This window comes from Haematobia irritans, chromosome 1 (genome assembly GCF_050003625.1).
Source record: "Haematobia irritans isolate KBUSLIRL chromosome 1, ASM5000362v1, whole genome shotgun sequence".
In the NCBI taxonomy this organism is placed as follows: domain Eukaryota; kingdom Metazoa; phylum Arthropoda; class Insecta; order Diptera; family Muscidae; genus Haematobia; species Haematobia irritans.
In genome coordinates, this window is record NC_134397.1 from 132,616,399 (window position 1) to 132,635,438 (window position 19,040).

At 37.7% G+C, this 19,040-nt stretch overlaps 1 protein-coding gene across 1 annotated transcript in view; it reads right to left on the reverse strand.

Annotated features, from left to right (window-relative positions):
- Positions 1-19,040, reverse strand: part of amon (prohormone processing protease amontillado) — a 296,714-nt gene that overhangs the window by 41,640 nt on the left and 236,034 nt on the right. The window contains exons 2-3 of the mRNA XM_075291666.1: positions 5,140-5,247; positions 1,035-1,308 (exon numbers count right to left, since the gene is read on the reverse strand). Of these exons, the coding sequence (XP_075147781.1) occupies positions 1,035-1,308; positions 5,140-5,247 (382 nt within the window). The remainder of the gene's footprint in view (positions 1-1,034; positions 1,309-5,139; positions 5,248-19,040) is intronic.

The following is a 19,040-nucleotide window of genomic DNA, read 5'->3' on the forward strand; positions in this document are numbered from 1 at the left end:
ACCGCTTCTTCAGGTGTCCAAAAACGTGTACCTCTCAATGTATTTTTTACGTACGAGAATAAAAAGGAGTCAATCGGTGCCAAGTCAGGAATATACGGTGGTAACCCGTCAAATCGAAGTTTTGAGTGTTCAAAAAATCCAGTTGTTTGAGCCGCTTTGTGGTGGTGAAGAGTGATTGGTCTTCGGCGGTTGGTTTTCCTGATTTCTTGAAGGACAAACAGGAGGTTGTGAACCACTCAGAATTGAGTGTTCTCCGTTGTTCTAGAGCTATGATTGTGACATGTCCAGGATTTCTAAAAAAATAGGCGATCATTTGCTTGGAAATGCTTCGTGCGCGAACAACGTTTATTGGATTTGGTTCATCTTGAGACACCCATATAGACGACTGCTATTAACTTTTATATTCAAATATCTCCTACACTATGCGTCCTAGAGCGAAAATGATCTTAATACGTGATCATCCCAAGAAAATCCAAAATTCCACGCTAATCCAGTAAAATTCTAAAATTTTATAGGAAAAAATTCTGTTGCTAGTATTTCTTAATCTATGCGTCCTAGAGTGAAAGGGAGCTAAATTCGTAACCCCAAATCCTAAAAACTCGAAATTTTTATATGAAAATTTTTGTTTGCTCATATCTCCTAAACTATGCGTCCTAGAGCATTAATTCGTAATTACACTTAGAAAATCCAAAATACCCCCAAATCCCGAAAACTACCAAAAATTTTTATATAAAAACTTCTTTTGCTCATATCTAGGACCTAGGGCGAAAAGGACCTTAGTTCGTGATCCAAATCCAAAATTCCACCTAAATATCGAAAAATTTAAAATGTTTATATGAGAAACTTCTTTTGGTCATATCTCCTAAACTATGCGTCTTACAGCGAAAAGGACCTTCGTGAACATTCCTAAATAAATAAATAAATATGTATTAAACGTCTCCGGTAAACAGTAAACCAAACTATTATAAACGCATCCAGTGGTGGAGGACAATTCAAGGCAATTATTTTTACTTTATCACTTCGATTGTACTTACCATCATCCATAATTGCTGTGGTCACATTTTTGCCAGTAATGCCTTGATCCCACGCTGCCTGCACATTTAAATCTAGTCTCGCTTTGCCCCCATTTTGACCGGTATTCTTTAGATACCATTGAAATGGAAAATAGGGATCTGTGGGTTCTGTACTTTCCATACTCGATTGTGTATTATAAGTGGCATCGAATTTTAATCCATGAATGGCATGAACTGCTGGTCGAAGACCGCGTTTAACGCGCTTGAAACCGGGTTGTTGAACAGCTGTATGAATCTGCAAAATTAAATAAAATAAATGCATTAATTTAAATCAAGCAAATATTCTTGAAGTGGAATTCTGTATCTCTTCACGATAATCGCAAAGTTATTTGAATGTAACGATAGTATCATTCGGTTCCCCTTGTCGAATGGAAGCACAAAAATATTTGCAAAATAATTTTTGTTTTGCTAATTTTAAATGAAATATACAAATCGGGAATGAAATAATGGGTGATAAAATCCCACCAGTGCATTATTGGGCCAATGACCAGATTCTGCGACAACAACTCAGTTTTTATACCCTGCTCCACACTGTGGAACAGGGTATTATAAGTTAGTGCATATGTTTGCAACACCCAGAAGGAGACGAGATAGACACATGGTGTCTTTGGCAAAAATGCCCAGGGTGGGCTCTTGAGTCGATATAGCGATGTCCGTCTGTCCGTGAAAACATTTTTGTAAAGTCTAGGTCGCAGTTTTAGTCCAATCGACTTCAAATTTGGCACAAGTATGTGTTTTGGCTCAGAATAGAACCTTATTGATTTTGGAAGAAATCGGTTCAGATTTAGATATAGCTCCCATATATATCTTTCGCCCGATATGGACTAATACGGTCCCAGAAGCCAGAGTTTTACCCCAATTTGGTTGAAATTTTGCACTGGGAGTACAATTAGTAGTGTAGTCAAGTGTACCAAATTTTATTGCAATCGGTTCAGATTTATATATAGCTCCCATATATAGCTTTCGCCCGATTTACACTCATATGACCACAGAGGCCAATTGTTTACTCCGATTTAGTTGAAATTTTGCACAGAGAGTAGAATTAGCATTGTAGCTAATCGTGCCAAATTTGGTTGAAATCGGTTCAGATTTAGATATAGCTCCCATATATATATTTCGCCCGATATGGACTTATATGGCCCCAGAAGCCAGAGTTTTAACCTAATTTGCTTAAAATTTTGCACCAGAAGAACAATTAGTACTATAGTCAAGTGTGCCAAATTTTATTGAAATCGGTTCAGATTTAGATATAGACTAATACGGTCCCAGAAGCCAGAGTTTTAACTAAATTTGGTTGAAATTTTGCACAGGGAGTAGAATTAGTATTGCAGCTATGCGTGCCAAATTTGGTTGAAATCACTTCAGATTTAGATATAGCTCCCATATATAGCTTTCGCCCGATTTACACTCATATGACCACAGAGGCCAATTTTTAACTCCGATTTAGTTGAAATTTTGCACAGGGAGTAGAATTAGCATTGTTGCTATGCGTGCCCAATTTGGTTGAAATCGGTTCAGATTTAGATATAGCTCCCATATATATGTTTTTCTGATTTCGACAAAAATGGTCAAAATACCAAAATTTTCCTTGTAAAATCGCCACTGCTTAGTCGAAAAGTTGTAAAAATGACTCTAATTTTCCTAAACTTCTAATACATATATATCGAGCGATAAATCATAAATAAAGTTTTGCGAAGTTTCCTTAAAATTGCTTCAGATTTAAATGTTTCACATATTTATACCCTTCACCACTACTGTGGTACAGGGTATAATAAGTTTGTGCATTTGTATGTAACGCCAAGAAGGAGTAATCATAGAACAACCTTTTAGTATACGGATCGGCTTAGAATTAAATTCTGAGTCGATTTAGCGATGTCCGTCTGTCTGTCTGGCTGTCTGTCTGTTGATGTATTTTTGTGTGCAAAGTACAGCTCGCAGTTTTAGTCCGATTGTCCCAAAATTTGGTATAGAGTCCTGTTTCGTCTCAAAGACGATCCCTATTGATTTTGGAAAAAATCGGTTCAGATTTACATATAGCTGCCATATATATTTTTCACCGATCTGGTCATAATTGGCGTGTATATCGACCGATCTTCCTCAAATTCCGTACATCCGAATATTTTATGGGTCTCGAAAAACTTGCAAAATATCAGCCAAATCGGTTCAGATTTAGATATAGCTCCCATATATAGCTTTCGACCGATTTAGTTGAAATTATGCATAGGGAGTAGAATTAGCATTGTAAATATGCGTGCCAAATTTGGTTGAAATCGGTTCAGATTTGGATATATCTCCCATATATAGCTTTCGCCCGATTTACACTCATATGATCACAGAGGCCAATTTTTAACTCCGATTTAGTTGAAATTTTACACAGGGAGTAGAATTAGCATTGTAGCTATGCGTGCCACATTTGGTTGAAATCGGTTCAGATTTAGATATATCTCCCATATATAGCTTTCGCCCGATTTACACTCATATGACCACAGAGGCCAATTTTTAACTCCGATTTAGTTGAAATTTTGCACAGAGAGTAGAATTAGCATTGTTGCTATGCGTACCAAATTTGGTTGAAATCGGTTCAGATTTAGATATAGCTCCCATATATATGTTTTTCTGATTTCGACAAAAATGGTCAAAATACTAACATTTTAACATTAGACCAAAAGTTGTAAAAATGACTTAATTTTCCTAAACTTCTAATACATATATATCGAGCGATAAATCATAAATAAACTTTTGCGAAGTTTCCTTAAAATTGCTTCAGATTTAAATGTTTCACATATTTTTTTACTAATATTGTGTTCCACCCTAGTGCATTAGCCGACTTAAATTTTGAGTCTATAGATTTTGTAGAAGTCTATCAAATTCTTCCAGATCGAGTGATATTTAAATATATGTATTTGGGACAAACCTTTATATATAGCCCCCAACACATTTGACGGATGTCATATGGTATCGAAAATTTAGATCTACAAAGTGGTGCAGGGTATAATATAGTCGGCACCGCCCGACTTTAGACTTTCCTTACTTGTTTGATAGTGGGAATTGGAAAAACTGATAATACAAATCTGTTACACACATCCCAGTAGCCCATAATACAAACAAATGTAATAATATGTAAAAGCAAGTATATACAGCAGTAAGTTCGGCTGGGCTAAATCTTAAATAATAGTTTCCTTTGAAAATTCCAGGGAGGTTTGATGACTGATATTTTCCCAAAAACATCAGTTCAACCAGTACAATTCCCGAAGATAAATGTAAAGATTTTACCTATGAAGACTATATCAGATTCTGGACTTACAAGAACCATTTTTTGTTTGAGTTTTAGAGGAATCATAAACATCTCTTGTAAGTGTGTGTAAGTGATATAATGCCTTGATTTGAAATTTAAAATCTGTAGATTTTAGACCCCAATTATTTAAATGGTTACGAGAAGTAAAATTTTGAAATTTTAAATTCAGTTTCATGCGAAAATTTTACATTCAGTTTGTTTTTTGTTTTTTGTCTAAGTTAAAAAATTTAAGTTAAATTGAATAAAAAATTAAATTTTTAATTCAAAATGACTTCAAATTCAATTAAAATTTTATTTGGAAAATTTTCAACTACAGGAAAAACTTTTTTCAGTGTAGCAAATTAGCCTTTAATGTTACGTATTTTTAACATTATAGCTTTAACGTTTTCCTTTTCTGTTAATTGAGTTATAATATGGTCTATTTACTTCAACATAACACCTCTTAACATTTTTCACCTTTATATGCCCTAGTCACCGAGATGAAAGAGATTATATGAAAAAATAATATTTCATTTTCAGCGGAATTCTTGACATTCGATTCATGTCTATGGTTCTTCAAACAATTCCCACAATTTCCGATGAATCAATACTGCTGACATTGATCAAAACGATAATTGACCCTCATGGCAATGTTACAAGTGTTCTATTATGTATTTCAAATTTAATTTAGATAAAATTCCCTAAAAGTCCTTCCCACCCATCCCATCGGTATCAAAATATGAGAAAAGTTCCACGAGGATAAAGAAAAATTGATTGTTAGTTATCACTTACCATGGGATGACTCTTGAGAAGACGTGTATGGCTGATACTTCTGCGGGAACGAGCATGTGGCAGAGTGCGATGTTTGAAATGATACTCATGTCCTTTACCTCCAACCAACTGAAATGGACAAAGAACAAAATATTCCATAGATGAGAAATCATAACGAAATGTTGGGTAAATAATAGGAGATGGAGAAGAAGTAAGTAAATATAGTTAATTGCATTGAAATCATTCAAATGCAAAGTAAATCATTAAGTTAATTATTGGAAAATTTTCAGATAAATTTGTTAGAATATGTGAAATGTAGCCCTTACACCCTTAGAAAAAATTGCCTCTCTAACATATACTCCCAAACATATTCTGCTTCAAGCATGTATATTTTCAGAATTTGTGCATACAAAAAATTGTTTGTACTGCACAGAAACAAATATCACCAAAATATTTCCAATTAAAAAGGTGATTGAAAAATTTTCAATTAATAAATTTATTGATCCAATTAACTTTTTAATCAATATAGAAACATTAATTTAATTAGGTCAATGATTGAAAATTTTAAAATTTTAAAATAAAAAATTAATTGATACTAAGTGAATAAAAAAGTGATGGAAATTGTTTAAATTTCCAATTAAATTTTTTTTGGGAGCCACCGTGGGGCAATGGTTAGCATGCCCGCCTTGCATACACAGAGTCGAGTTTTCAAACCAAGTTTCAACCACACACCAAAATGTTTTTCGGCGGTGGATTATCCCACCTCTGTAATGCTGGTGACATTTCTGAATATTTCAAAGCTTCTCTAAGTGGTTTCACTGCAATGTGGAACGCCGTTCGGACTCGGCTATAAAAAAGAGGTCCCTTGTCATTGAACTTAACATAGAATCGGGCAGCACTCAGTGATAACAGAGAAGTTCACCACTGTGGTATCACAATGGACTGAATAGTCTAAGTGAGCTTGAAATATCGGGCGCCACTATACCTAACCTAACTAAAAATTAATTTTAAACAAGTATATACGGCCGTAAGTTCGGCCAGGACGAATCTTATGTACCCTCCACCATGGATTGCATAGAAACTTGTACTAACGACTGTCTTCCACAATCGAATTACTTGGGTTGTGGTATCTTAAAACTTCTTAACATCGTTTTCTAAATTGTGAGTTATTTCATAGGTGGTAGAGAGGCAGAATTGAAATATGGGGGTCGCTTATATGGGGGCTATATACAATTATGAACTTGATATGGACCAATTTTTGTGTGATTGGGGATCAATTTATCTGAGGGCTATATATAACTGTAGACCGATATGGACTTAGTATGGTTATTACCTAGCATGGTTGTTAACGGCCACATACTAGCACAATGTACCACATTTCAACTGACTCGGATGAAATTTGCTCCTCCAAGAGGCTCCAAAACCAAATCTCGGGATAGGTTTATATGGGGGCTATATACGATTATGGTCTGATATGGACCACTTTTGGCATGGCTGTTAAATATCATATACTACCAGGACGTACCAAATTTCAACCAGATCGGATGAATTTTGCTTCTCCAAAAGGCACAGGAGGTCAAATCTGGGGATCGGTTTATATGGGGGCAATATATAATTATGGACTGATATGAACCAATTCCTGCATGGTTGTTGGATTCCATATACTAACATCACGTACCAAATTTCGACCGACTCGGATGAATTCTGCTCTTCCAAGGGGCTCTGGAGGTCAAATCTGGGGATCGGTTTATATGTGGTCTACATATAATTATGGACCGATTTCGACCAATTTTTGCAAGGGTGTTTGAGGCCATATATTAACATCACGTACCAAATTTCAACTGAATCAGACGAATTTTGGTCTTCCAAGAGGCTCCGAAAGCCAAATCGGGGGATCGGTTTATATGGGGGCTATATATAATTATGGACCGATGGTTACCAATTTTTGCACGGTTGTTAGAGATCATATGCTGACACCATGTACCAAATTTCAGCCGGATCGGATGAAATTTGCTTCTCTTAGAGTCCCCGAAATCCAAATTTGGGGGTCCGTTTATATGGGGCTATACCTAAAAGTGGACCGATATGGCCCATTTGCAATACCATCCGACCTACACTAATAACAACTACTTGTGCCAAGTTTCAAGTCGACAGCTTGTTTCGTTCGGAAGTTAGCGTGATTTCAACAGACGGACGGACATGCTCAGATCGACTCAGAATTTCACCACGACCCAGAATATATATACTTTATGGGGTGTTAGAACAATATTTCGATGTGTTACAAACGGAATGACAAAGTTGATATACTCCCATCCTATGGTGGAGGGTATACAAATTAATTGATACTAAGTGAATAAAAAAGTGATGGAAATTTTTTAAATTTCTAACTAATTTTTTTTTAGGAGTCACCGTCGTGCTATGGTTAGCATGCCCGCCTTGCATACACAGAGTCGAGGTTTCGACCACACACCAAAATGTTTTGCGGCGGTGGATTATCCCACCTCTGTAATGCTGGTGACATTTCTGAATATTTCAAAGCTTCTCTAAGTGGTTTCACAGCAATGTGGAACGCCGTTCGGACTCGGCTATAAAAGGGAGATCCCTTGTCATTGAGCTTAACATAGAATCGGGCAGCACTCAGTGATAACAGAGAAGTTCACCATTGTGGTATCACAATGGACTGAATAGTCTGAGTGAGCTTGAAATATCGGGCCGCCAATACCTAACCTAACAAAAAATTTATTTCAAACAATCTATTTTCTAATCAAATTAAAAACACTCACGACCATTTTCATGTAGTTCCGTTAGGGTTTAACTGCGAGTTAACAGAAAGTAAATTCCAAATATTTTCTCTCCGGTTAATTTTAACTGAAGATTCTTCAGCAGTTAAGTTCCTAACTGACATTATTAATTGAATTAATTAAAAAAATAAAAATTAATTGTAATTTGCTAATGAAATCATTAAATTTTTTAATCAAGTATTTTTTCAATGTTCAATCTAAATTTGATCCGATTTTCAATAACATTCGTTCTTGTACCAAGAAAACATGGAATCCTGCGAACAGAAAATACATTGACAGACGGACGGGCAGTCGGATGGGCACCAAGGGCTAGATCGACTCAGGAGGTGATTCTGAGCCGATCGGTATATATTTTATGAGGTCAAAAATCAATATTTCTGGTATGCAAATGTTTGTGTGTGTTTTGTACTGGGAATTCCATTTTTTTTGCTTTTTCGATTTTGGGGTTTCGTTATATCGAAGACCATCATAATGTGTTGGTCACAATTTAAATCTCCAAATTCCAATATCGAATTTAAGACTCACGTGTCGCCATGTTTGAAATAAACAAGTATATACGACCGTACGTTCGGACGGGCCGAATCTTATGCACCCTCCACCATGGATTGCGTAGAAAGTGCTACTAAAGACTGTCAACTACAATCTACCACAGCCCAAGTATTGGGATTATGGAAATAGTTATTTAATCCAATTCTGTTCTTGATCGGTTTATATAAAGGAGTCTATAAAGAATTTTGAACCTATATGAACCAATTCTCGCACGGTAATTAGAGGGCCTAAAGCTATATGGTCTTCAACCGTCGAACTGAACGGACGTGTTTTTTAATAGCGGAGTATTTCATCGTAATAAGTACTTATTACGAATTTCACGTGTGGTGGAAATAATAAACCACCATGCAGCGAAATTCAAAGTCATCCACTGGGTTGCTAACTTCAGGGCCCAGTGGACGGGTAACGACTGAAGTTATAAATTTGGGCATCGACCAAGAGTCAGGCCCAATTAGTCGACCTGTAGACGGGTCGACTGGCGGTGACACTTTGGCAAGTCGAACCTTTTCTAAGGTGACGACATCAAAAGGAGGCAATCCCTCTCGAAAGAGATTCAAGGAACGAAGAAATGCTTTGTTTATCCTAAAGAAATTAGGATCAGTCGACCCAAGCACGTTGTCGGCTAAGCAAAGCGATTCCTTAAATTGGGCTCAAGGAATTCTTGAAGCTGGAAAAAGGGAACGATCACCGGATGAGCTGCCATCCTCTAAACGGGATCAAAGATCGTTTGCCTCAGTTGCAAAAGACAGCCTTGTGATGGCTATTATTAATAAAGGAGCATTGGACGGTATGATTCCAAGGCAAAAATGGGGGGAAATTGAGAACGCGATGTCTGGTGTCTACTCAGAGGTGCGAAAAAAGTTTCCCGGACCAAGTCCTCGACGGCAAGATGCTGGATGGTATCAAGGACGATATAAGTTAATAGCTTTTGCAGACCAGAGGTCTATGGATTGCTTTAAAGCTGCATTGATGCTAATTGGTGAAGTTTGGGAAGGAGCCGCTTTGGAGTTAGTCGATAAAAAAGACATACCGGCTAAACCTAGAGCACATGCATGGATACCGGCAAACCCTCCTGATCCTGAGTCAATACTAGAGAGACTAAAAGAATGTAACCCAGATCTTCCAACCGCCGATTGGAAGGTTGGTCGTTTGGATGAGGTGGATGGACCAAGACGACATGCGGTGTTTATATTAAACATAGAGTCGCTGCCACATCTAGCCCAGACCCAAGGACGCGTAAGTTATGGCTTTCATGATATCCATATGAAGGTATACAAAAGCGATCAGCCAAAGGATTCCGAAACGGACAAGCCTCCGGTAGAGTCAGCAGTGGAAAAATCTCCTAGCGAAGCCGAAGGAGACATAAAACCTGCAGACTATGGCGAAAATCATATGCGGGAAGTTTCTACAGGCTCAAGCCTCACCAAAACTGAACCGCGGATTGTTGCGAGAGTCACCGAGATCTGTGAAGAGGAAGCCCTTGATGACTCAATTGAAGCGGCTGATGTGACGGTGGTTGAAAATTTGGATGGTTCTACGGTTCCTCCAGATAAATCTTCACCATTGTAAGGCCGCTTGTGCTGCCTTAAAAGTTCTCCTGATGAAAGGAGACATAGATATAGTTCTTATTCAAGAACCATACATATATAAGAACAAGATCTGTGAATTAAGCACTCCGGGTTTCAAACTTTTGCATAATACCGGTAACGATATAAATCGAGCATGTATAATTGCTAAAAACGAACTAAACTTGTTTCTGCTTCCTTCATTGAGCAATGCAGACACTGTCGTAGCCAGTCTAGAGATATCCACATGCAAATATTGGGTATCTTCGGTCTACATGGGACATGATAGGGATATGCCACCCTGCGCCGTTAAGACCTTAGTTGAGGAGTCACTAAAAACAAAGACAAAACTCATTATGGGATGCGATGCAAATGCACATCATAGTATTTGGGGAAGTAGTGATACTAATGCAAGGGGAGAGTCGCTAATAGAGTTTATTTTGCGTACTAACCTGGTAGTTTGCAATAAGGGAGATGCACCAACCTTCGTCACCAGGAACAGACAAGAGGTTTTGGACGTCACGTTGACCTCTCCGGAACTGAATGATAAGATATCTGAGTGGCAAGTTTTGAGGGAACATAGCTTCTCAGATCATCGCTACATCAGTTTCAGATTGGCTGTTCGTACTTCAAAGACCATATTTCCGCCAAATGTTAGGAAAGCTGATTGGAATAGGTATAGGGAATCGTTCAATTCGATGATGCCGGAAATGCCGGAGACAAATATGAGCACTGTGCAAGATATCGAACACGCAGTGGAGCGGATTACTAAGGCCTTCAACATTTCACTGAAAGCTGCTTGCCCTAGAGGAAAGCCAAGGGGAAAAAATCGGCCGCCATGGTGGACTACGGAGTTAAGTAATATGAGGAAATCCTGCAGGAAGCTCTTTAACAAAGCAAAGTCCACAAGAGCTCCGGAGGATTGGGACACTTACAAGATGAATCTGAGAGAATATAAACGAGAACTGAGAAGGTCTCAACAAAACTCTTGGGATGATTACTGTAGCAGTATTGAGAATACGTCAGAGGCTTCCAGACTACGGAAGGTACTAGCATCCACTAACACCGCTCCAGGTTTCATTAAAACATCGGAGGGAAATTGGACAACGTCCAGTGAGGAGACGTTGGAGGTACTTTTGGACACACACTTCCCTGGAAATCAGACGGTTGAACCATGTTCCGGCGGTGTAACAGAGGCTCAGCGATCATTTCCTATCGAGGAAATTGTGTCGGAATCTAGAATAAAATGGGCTTTAAATAGCTTTGGACCATTCAAATCCCCCGGACCTGATGGAATTACTCCGGCGGAGTTACAGGCAGTGGCTGAAAGAGTTATCCCCTGGTTGACGGTGATATATAAACGATGTGTAAACTTAGCATATATTCCAGAAAAGTGGAGGGAAACAAAAGTCGTCTTCATACCTAAAGCAGGAAAAGCCTCTCACTCGAGTGCGAAGGATTTCCGACCAATCAGCTTATCCTCATTCCTACTTAAGACCCTGGAGAGGATGATGGACATGTATCTTAGAACTAGCGTGGATTCAAGTTTGCTCTCGAAACGACAGCATGCATACTCGAAGGACAGGTCTACTGAGACCGCATTGCATGAACTAGTCAGCTTTATTGAAAGCTCACTATCTGTCAAAGAATACACAATCGTGGCGTTTCTAGACATCGAAGGGGCGTTCAATAATGCCCATCCGAGCTCGATATTAAATGGACTGACAACTCTGAATGTTGATCCAGGTATACTTAGGCTGTTAGACGAACTTCTAATAAAGAGACGTATTTCAGCCACACTAGGGCAAGCAAACATACAAAGGTATGTGAACAGAGGCACTCCCCAAGGAGGAGTTCTATCACCTCTTCTTTGGAATGTTGCTATAAACAACCTTCTGGTTTCCCTAGAAAAAGAAAGGATAAAAGTGGTGGCATACGCAGATGATGTGGCGCTAGCAGTCAGGGGAAAATTCCCATCCACAATCAGAGATATTATACAGAGAGCTCTCCGGATGACTGAGAAATGGGCGAAAGATAATGGTCTTGGTGTAAATCCAGCAAAGACAGAACTAGTCATGTACTGCAAAGATCGTAAAACTCCCACGGTTAGGCCCATTTCCTTAGGGGGTACTGAAATTCCCTTTGGTGAGTGTGCAAAATACCTTGGCGTTATTTTGGACAGGAAGCTGAATTTTAGGCTTAATATTGAAGAGAGGGCGAGAAAAGCCACGGTAGCTTTGTACTCGTGCAAAAAGGCAATAGGGAAAAAGTGGGGACTAAAACCAAAAATTGTGCATTGGCTATACACTGCAGTAGTTAGACCTATAATGCTATATGGTGTTGTAGTCTGGTGGCCGGCACTTCAGAAACCGACTTGTTTAGATAAAGTTCAGCGTATGGCGAGCTTATGTATCTCAGGCGCATTTAGTAAGACAGGAACAGACTCCCTTAATGTCATGCTACATCTATTGCCTTTAGACATTTTGGCCAAACAGTCAGCTGCAACAACGGCTGTGCGGTTGCGCGAGCTATCGCTGTGGTCGGAAAAAATGTACGGTCATAGTTCGGTCCTCAAAATAATGCCAGATGTGCCTAACGTAGTGGATTATACCCTGGCAAAACCACTTTTCAAAAAGTTTGAAACTCTAATTCCCAACAGTGAGGCGTGGTGTACACAGACCCCGGGGAATAAAAGATATATAGATTTCTATACTGATGGCTCCAAATTGAATGGACAAGTGGGGTTCGGAGTATATTCTAAAGATCTGGAAATTCGAATAGCGAAAAGATTACCTAATCACTGTAGTGTTTTTCAGGCTGAAATATTAGCAATAAGAGAGGTGGCGAATTGGCTGAGAAGTAATGTTCCAACAAATATTGGCATTAATATATACTCAGACAGTCAACCTGCAATAAAATCCTTGGACTCTGTGTTCCTCAACTCGAAAACGGCCATCGACTGCCGCAAATCTCTCAATGAGATGGCTGAGCAGTACAATATTCACCTAATATGGGTGCCTGGCCATAGGAACATACCGGGGAACTGCGAAGCGGATGAGTTGGCAAGGCTAGGGACTACCTTACATATTCCAGGGGAACTGGAATTTGTTGGTATGCCCCTAGCTACCTGCAAGCTCATGCTGCGTGAGAAGGCTGTTAGGATGGCAAATGTTCGATGGGAGAATTGCAAGGGTTGTAACGACACCAAGCAAATATGGCCCCATTTCAACTTAAACCGCACACTAGATATGCTAATGTTCTCGAGACGTCAGATATCACTCCTGATATCTGCTATAACGGGTCGCTGCCTGATAGGCGATTTTGCAAAAACTATTGGCGCGAAGTATAATGACTATTGTATGAGCTGTCATGATGCGGAGGAAAAAGAATCAATTAAACACCTCTTGTGTGAGTGTCCTGCATTTTGTGTAAAGCGCAAGCAACTTTTAGGAGCATATAACTTCAGATTACTGGCGGATCTGGAAAACGTTAACTTAAGCAGTCTGCTAATGTTTTTGGAACAATCTGGTTGGTTCTACAAAGAAAAATAATCAAGAAGGTTCAGCGGTTAAAAACTAGAAGTGCCCATATGTAATAGGTACTTTTAGTTAATGTGGTATCACAATGGACTGAATAGTCTAAGTGAGCCTGAATCTTAATCGGGCTGCCACTTTAACCTAACCTAACCTATATGCCCCTAAAATTTGCTTAGCCTTACACAAAATGCAGGACCAATGTGGACCAATTTGTGCAGTAGAAAGCATATACTGACATGGCGTACCAAATTTCAACCGGATCGGATGAATTTCACTCATCCAAAAGGCCAAATCTTTGGATCGGTTTGTGTGGAGCACTGTTTAATTATGGACCGATAAGGATCAATTATTGTATGGCGTACATGGTTAGATACCATATATTAACATCACGTACCATCACGAAAGTTGCACTTCCAGCAAGCTCCGGAAATCAAATCTGAGGATCAGTTTATATGGGATTTGCTCTTTCATGAGGCAAATCTGGGGATCGGTTTATAAGGGGACTGTATGTAATTATAGACCGATATGGACCAATTTTTGCATGATTATAAAAGAGCATATAATAACATACCAAATTTCCGGATTACCGGATCGCATGATGTTTGTCTAAGGGGGATCCACAAAGCAAATCTTGAGGACAGCTTATATGGGGGCTATACCTACCAGTGCACTATGGGCGGAAATTGAAAATTTTGGGCAAAAATTATTTACAGTCAATCTAATATCGCCAAACAGGTATATCGATATATCTTATCAAAATCAAATGTTACCAACAAAAAGGGAGTCAATCCCCCTTATCCCAGGTGCGTTACTATAGAGGGGTCGAAATTGTAATTCCACTTGGAATACTATAGAATATACTCTTAGATGGAGTTTAATTTATATTTGCTTATTTTCCTTATTAAGAAAGCGCCTTATCCCCAGAACTTGATGTAAATAGTATAAACCAATTGTCATTTTATTAAATTAATTTTATTAATTAAAATTAAACAAATATTAACCATCAAAATCACATTCTTCGGTATCTAACTCTAATTCCGTCCCTCTGTGTTTATTGTTCGCAGGATTCCGGTGGCGATTATTAACCGATTTTGATAAAATTTGGTACAACATGTTTTCTTGGTCAAAGGACAAACACAGTTGAATTTGGAAAAAAAATGGATCAAAGTTACATATAGCCCCCATATATATGTATCGCCCGATTTCGACAAATTAGACCATACTGCGCTTATTTACCACCCGATTGTCTTCAAATTTAACACAAAGTAATTTTTTTATAGTACCCTTAAAGTGTGCAAAATTTCATCAAATTCGGTTCAGATTTAGATATAGCTACCATATATATGTATCGCCCGATTTTCCCAAATTTGACTATAAAACCCTTACATTTATTTTAGTATGGGTAAGTTTGGCAGACAAACTTTACAGCACGTAAAAGTATACTTCCTCACCAACAATAATAAGCAAAATTTTTCATTAACAATCGTTAACATTTCTAGTTCTATTCCTCCCAAATATACGTATGTGTTACAATTTCCACATATAAACCGCACTTTTGAATCCATAAATTCAAGTTCAAAAACAAAAATATTTTGTAAAGTCTTTACAACATTTTGAACTACTAAACCTCCTCTTAGAATCTACATTTAAAAGTTTTCTTTATTCACTTTTATTGCGAAAAAAAAATTAAGCACGAAATTTGTCAATTTTTGTTCGCCTTGATTAAACGCAACTGGCATAAATTTTGGTAAACATTGGCAGCCTTTTTCTCCTGAACAGGGTTGCCAAGTTTTAAATTAACTTTCGATTTTTATACCCACCACCATAGAATGGTGATAGGGGTATAATAAGTTTGTCATTCCGTTTGTAACACATCGAAATATCGATTTCCGACTATATAAAGTATATATATTCTTGATCAGGGAGAAATTCTAAGACGATATAACGATGTCCGTCTGTCCGTCTGTCTGTCTGTCTGTCTGTCTGTCTGTCTGTCTGTTGTAATCACGCTACAGTCTTCAATAATGAAGCAACCGTGCTGAAATTTTGCACAAACTCGTCTTTTGTCTGCAGGCAGGTCAAGTTCGAAGATGGGCTATATCGGTCCAGGTTTTGATATAGTCCCCATATAAACCGACCTCCCGATTTGGGGTCTTGGGCTTATAGAAATCGTAGTTTTTATCCAATTTGCCTGAAATTTCAAATCTAGAGGTATTTTATGACTATAAAGAGGTGTGCCAAAAATGGTGAGTATCGGTCCATGTTTTGGTATAGCCCCCATATAGACCGATCTCCCGATTTTACTTCTTGGGCTTATAGAAACCGCAGTTTTTATTCAATTTACTTGAAATTGGAAATCTAGAGGTATTGTAGGACCACAAATACGTGTGCCAAAAATTGTGAGTATCGGTCCATGTTTTGGTATGGTCCCCATATAAAACGACCTCCCGATTTGGGGTCTTGGGCTTATAGAAATCGTAGTTTTTATCCAATTTGCCTGAAATTTGAAATCTAGAGGTATTTTATGACCATAAAGAGGTGTGCCAAAAATGGTGAGTATCGGTCCATGTTTTGGTATAGCCCCCATATAGACCGATCTCCCGATTTTACTTCTTGGGCTTATAGAAACCGCAGTTTTTATTCAATTTACCTGAAATTGGAAATCTAGAGGTATTGTAGGACCACAAATACGTGTGCCAAAAATTGTGAGTATCGGTCCATGTTTTGGTATAGCCCCCATATAAAACGACCTCCCGATTTTGGGTCTTGGGCTTATAGAAACCGTAGTTTCTATCCAATTTGTCTGAAATTGGATATCTAGAGGTATTTTAGGACCATAAAGAGGTGTGCCGAAAATGGTGAGTATCGGTCCATATTTTGCTATAGCCCCCATATAGACCGATTTCCCGATTTTACTTCTTGGGCTTCTAGAATCCGAAGTTTTTATCCTATTTGCCTGAAATTGGAAATCTAGAGGTATTTTCGGGTCATAAAGAGGTGTGTATCGGTCCATATTTTAGTATAGCCCCCATAAGAACGGTGAGTATCGGTCCATATTTTAGTATAGCCCCCATAAGAACGATCTCCCGATTTATCTCCTTGGGTTTCTAGAAACCGTAGTTTTTATCTGATTTGCCTGAATTTGTAAATATTCTGATATTTTAGGTTCACAAAAACGTGTATCGGATTAAGTTTTTATCGGTCCATTTGATAATGCCTCCATATAGACCGACTTTACTTCTTGACGGTGTAGAAGGCGCACTGATCATGAAAATTGCTTGAAACTCAATGTAAAATTTTCAGATTTTACTTCCACAGATTTAAGATTTCAAATTAAGACGTTATTTTATAATTTTCTTGCACACTTACAAGAGATGTTAATGATTCCTCTAAAACTCAAACAAAAATGGTTCTTATAAATCCAGAATCTGATATAGTCCTCAAAGGTGAAATCTTTAAATTTATCTTCGGGAAGTGTCCTCAAGTCCTCAAGCCCTCCTGAAATTTCAAAGGAAACCCTAATATTTGGTTCATGGTGGTGGGTATTTAAAATTCGGCCCGGCCGAACTTAGTGCTGTATATACTTGTTACTATCCAAGATGTTCTATAGTAATTTCAATTGGAATATCCAATAATTTTTCATTTTGAAAATTTGACTTTTTGCCGCTGTTTTGCGATTTCCGCCCATAGTGCAGTGGTCCGATATGACCCATTTGTAATACCATCCGACCAACGCCAATAACAACTACTTATACCAAGTTTCACGTCGATAGCTTATTTCGTTGGGGGTTAGCGTTATTACCACAGACGGACGGACATCGCTACATCGACTCAGAATCAGAGAATGAAGCCGACCCATTTTGTCGGCGGCGGCTGACACTAAATTTTTCCCTCCGGCGGCGGCGGAGGCGACTTGACGGCTAAGCCTATATAAATGTGTCTATTCAGCGGCGCACAATTATCCATTATAAAATCAATTTGATATTATCCGAAGGGCATTGAGGTGGAAAGTTCAAAATTTTGGCAAAAACTAAAACAATTATTAATATTTATTTTCTGGTTTAAATTAATAGTTTTGATAAATTGTCGGCTAAATTTGAATCGAGATGAGTCGATACGGCTGGCAAAAACTGGACGCCGGCGGCTAAAATTGGCGACGCGACTCGGCGGCTTCATTCTCTGCTCAGAATTTCACCACAACTCAGAGTTTATATGGTTTATGGGGTCTGAGGCCAATGTTTTGATATGTTACAAACTGAATGACAAGGTTATTATACCTCCAATCCTATGGTGGAGGATATAAAAACTTTGTATCAGAGAAATTTGCATTTTATTTGCATTCATATTTTAGGGGCAAAATTTTTGAATCTTACACTTAAATTAATTTAAAAAATATTTGATCCGTTATTTTGTAGTCTACCTATTAATTGGACAGTTAAAAAAATATTATTCTTATTAGATTGGCAATTACAATTCGCTACTTGTTGACTTTTAATTGTCTTGAACAAGAAATCCCTTCCCCCAATTATTTTTATTAAATCTTTCAAATTCGTTAAATTTCAATATTTAACTCCCACGGCATCAAGTTTTATTGACGTAATTAAAAGTTTCATAATATATTTGTTCTTATCAGGACATAATTAATAGCGTTTTAACATTTATAGCCCTTATAATGCTCATAATTATGTTGAGAATCCCATGATAATAAGATTTTCAAAGAAGCACTTCACTTGATTGTAAAATAATTACTTTCACGAAAGAAGACAAACAAATTAACCACAACCGCAATGAGAAAAACCATATAATTACTACACAGTTCGGAATCACCCTTTTGGGGGAATATTGCATTTCAATAAAACATTGTGTAATCAGATATTTTTCTCTTTTTTTATAGTTGAACCAAAACAAAAAAAAAAAAAAAACATAAAACAATTTTTAATTGGATTTACGAAGGGGCACGAGTGTTATTGTTACATTTTCACGGTATCAATAGAGGTAGGTACAATAGGGGTTTTCAGATTAAGGATACAAAAGCACGGTTGCCATAGTTGGTAGAATTCTATCAAAACTGGTAGATTTTTACTGTTTGGTAGATTGGTAGAATTCTTGATGTGTTTTTTTTGTAGATTTTGCAAAACATTCCTTTCAATTTTGGTAAAATTTTCTATAAAAATACAATTTTTGTTTTGTTTTGTTTTGTTATTGTTGGTTTGTACTTCAATCATATTTGTCGTTTTGATCTCAGCTTAAAACCCATTGCGTTGACTAAACACAAGAGCAGCTTAACCAACAGAGGAAAAGAATGTTTGTCAAATTTATTTGGGCAAAATCTTTGGAACAGGGTATGCTTTTTTTCAGTGCACAAATGACTAATCGAATTCTAAAGAAAAAGTCTAATTGAAAGAGAAATGTGGAGCTGAACCGAGGTTATTACATGAATATGGTTTCAGTATGATACTACACTGAAACAA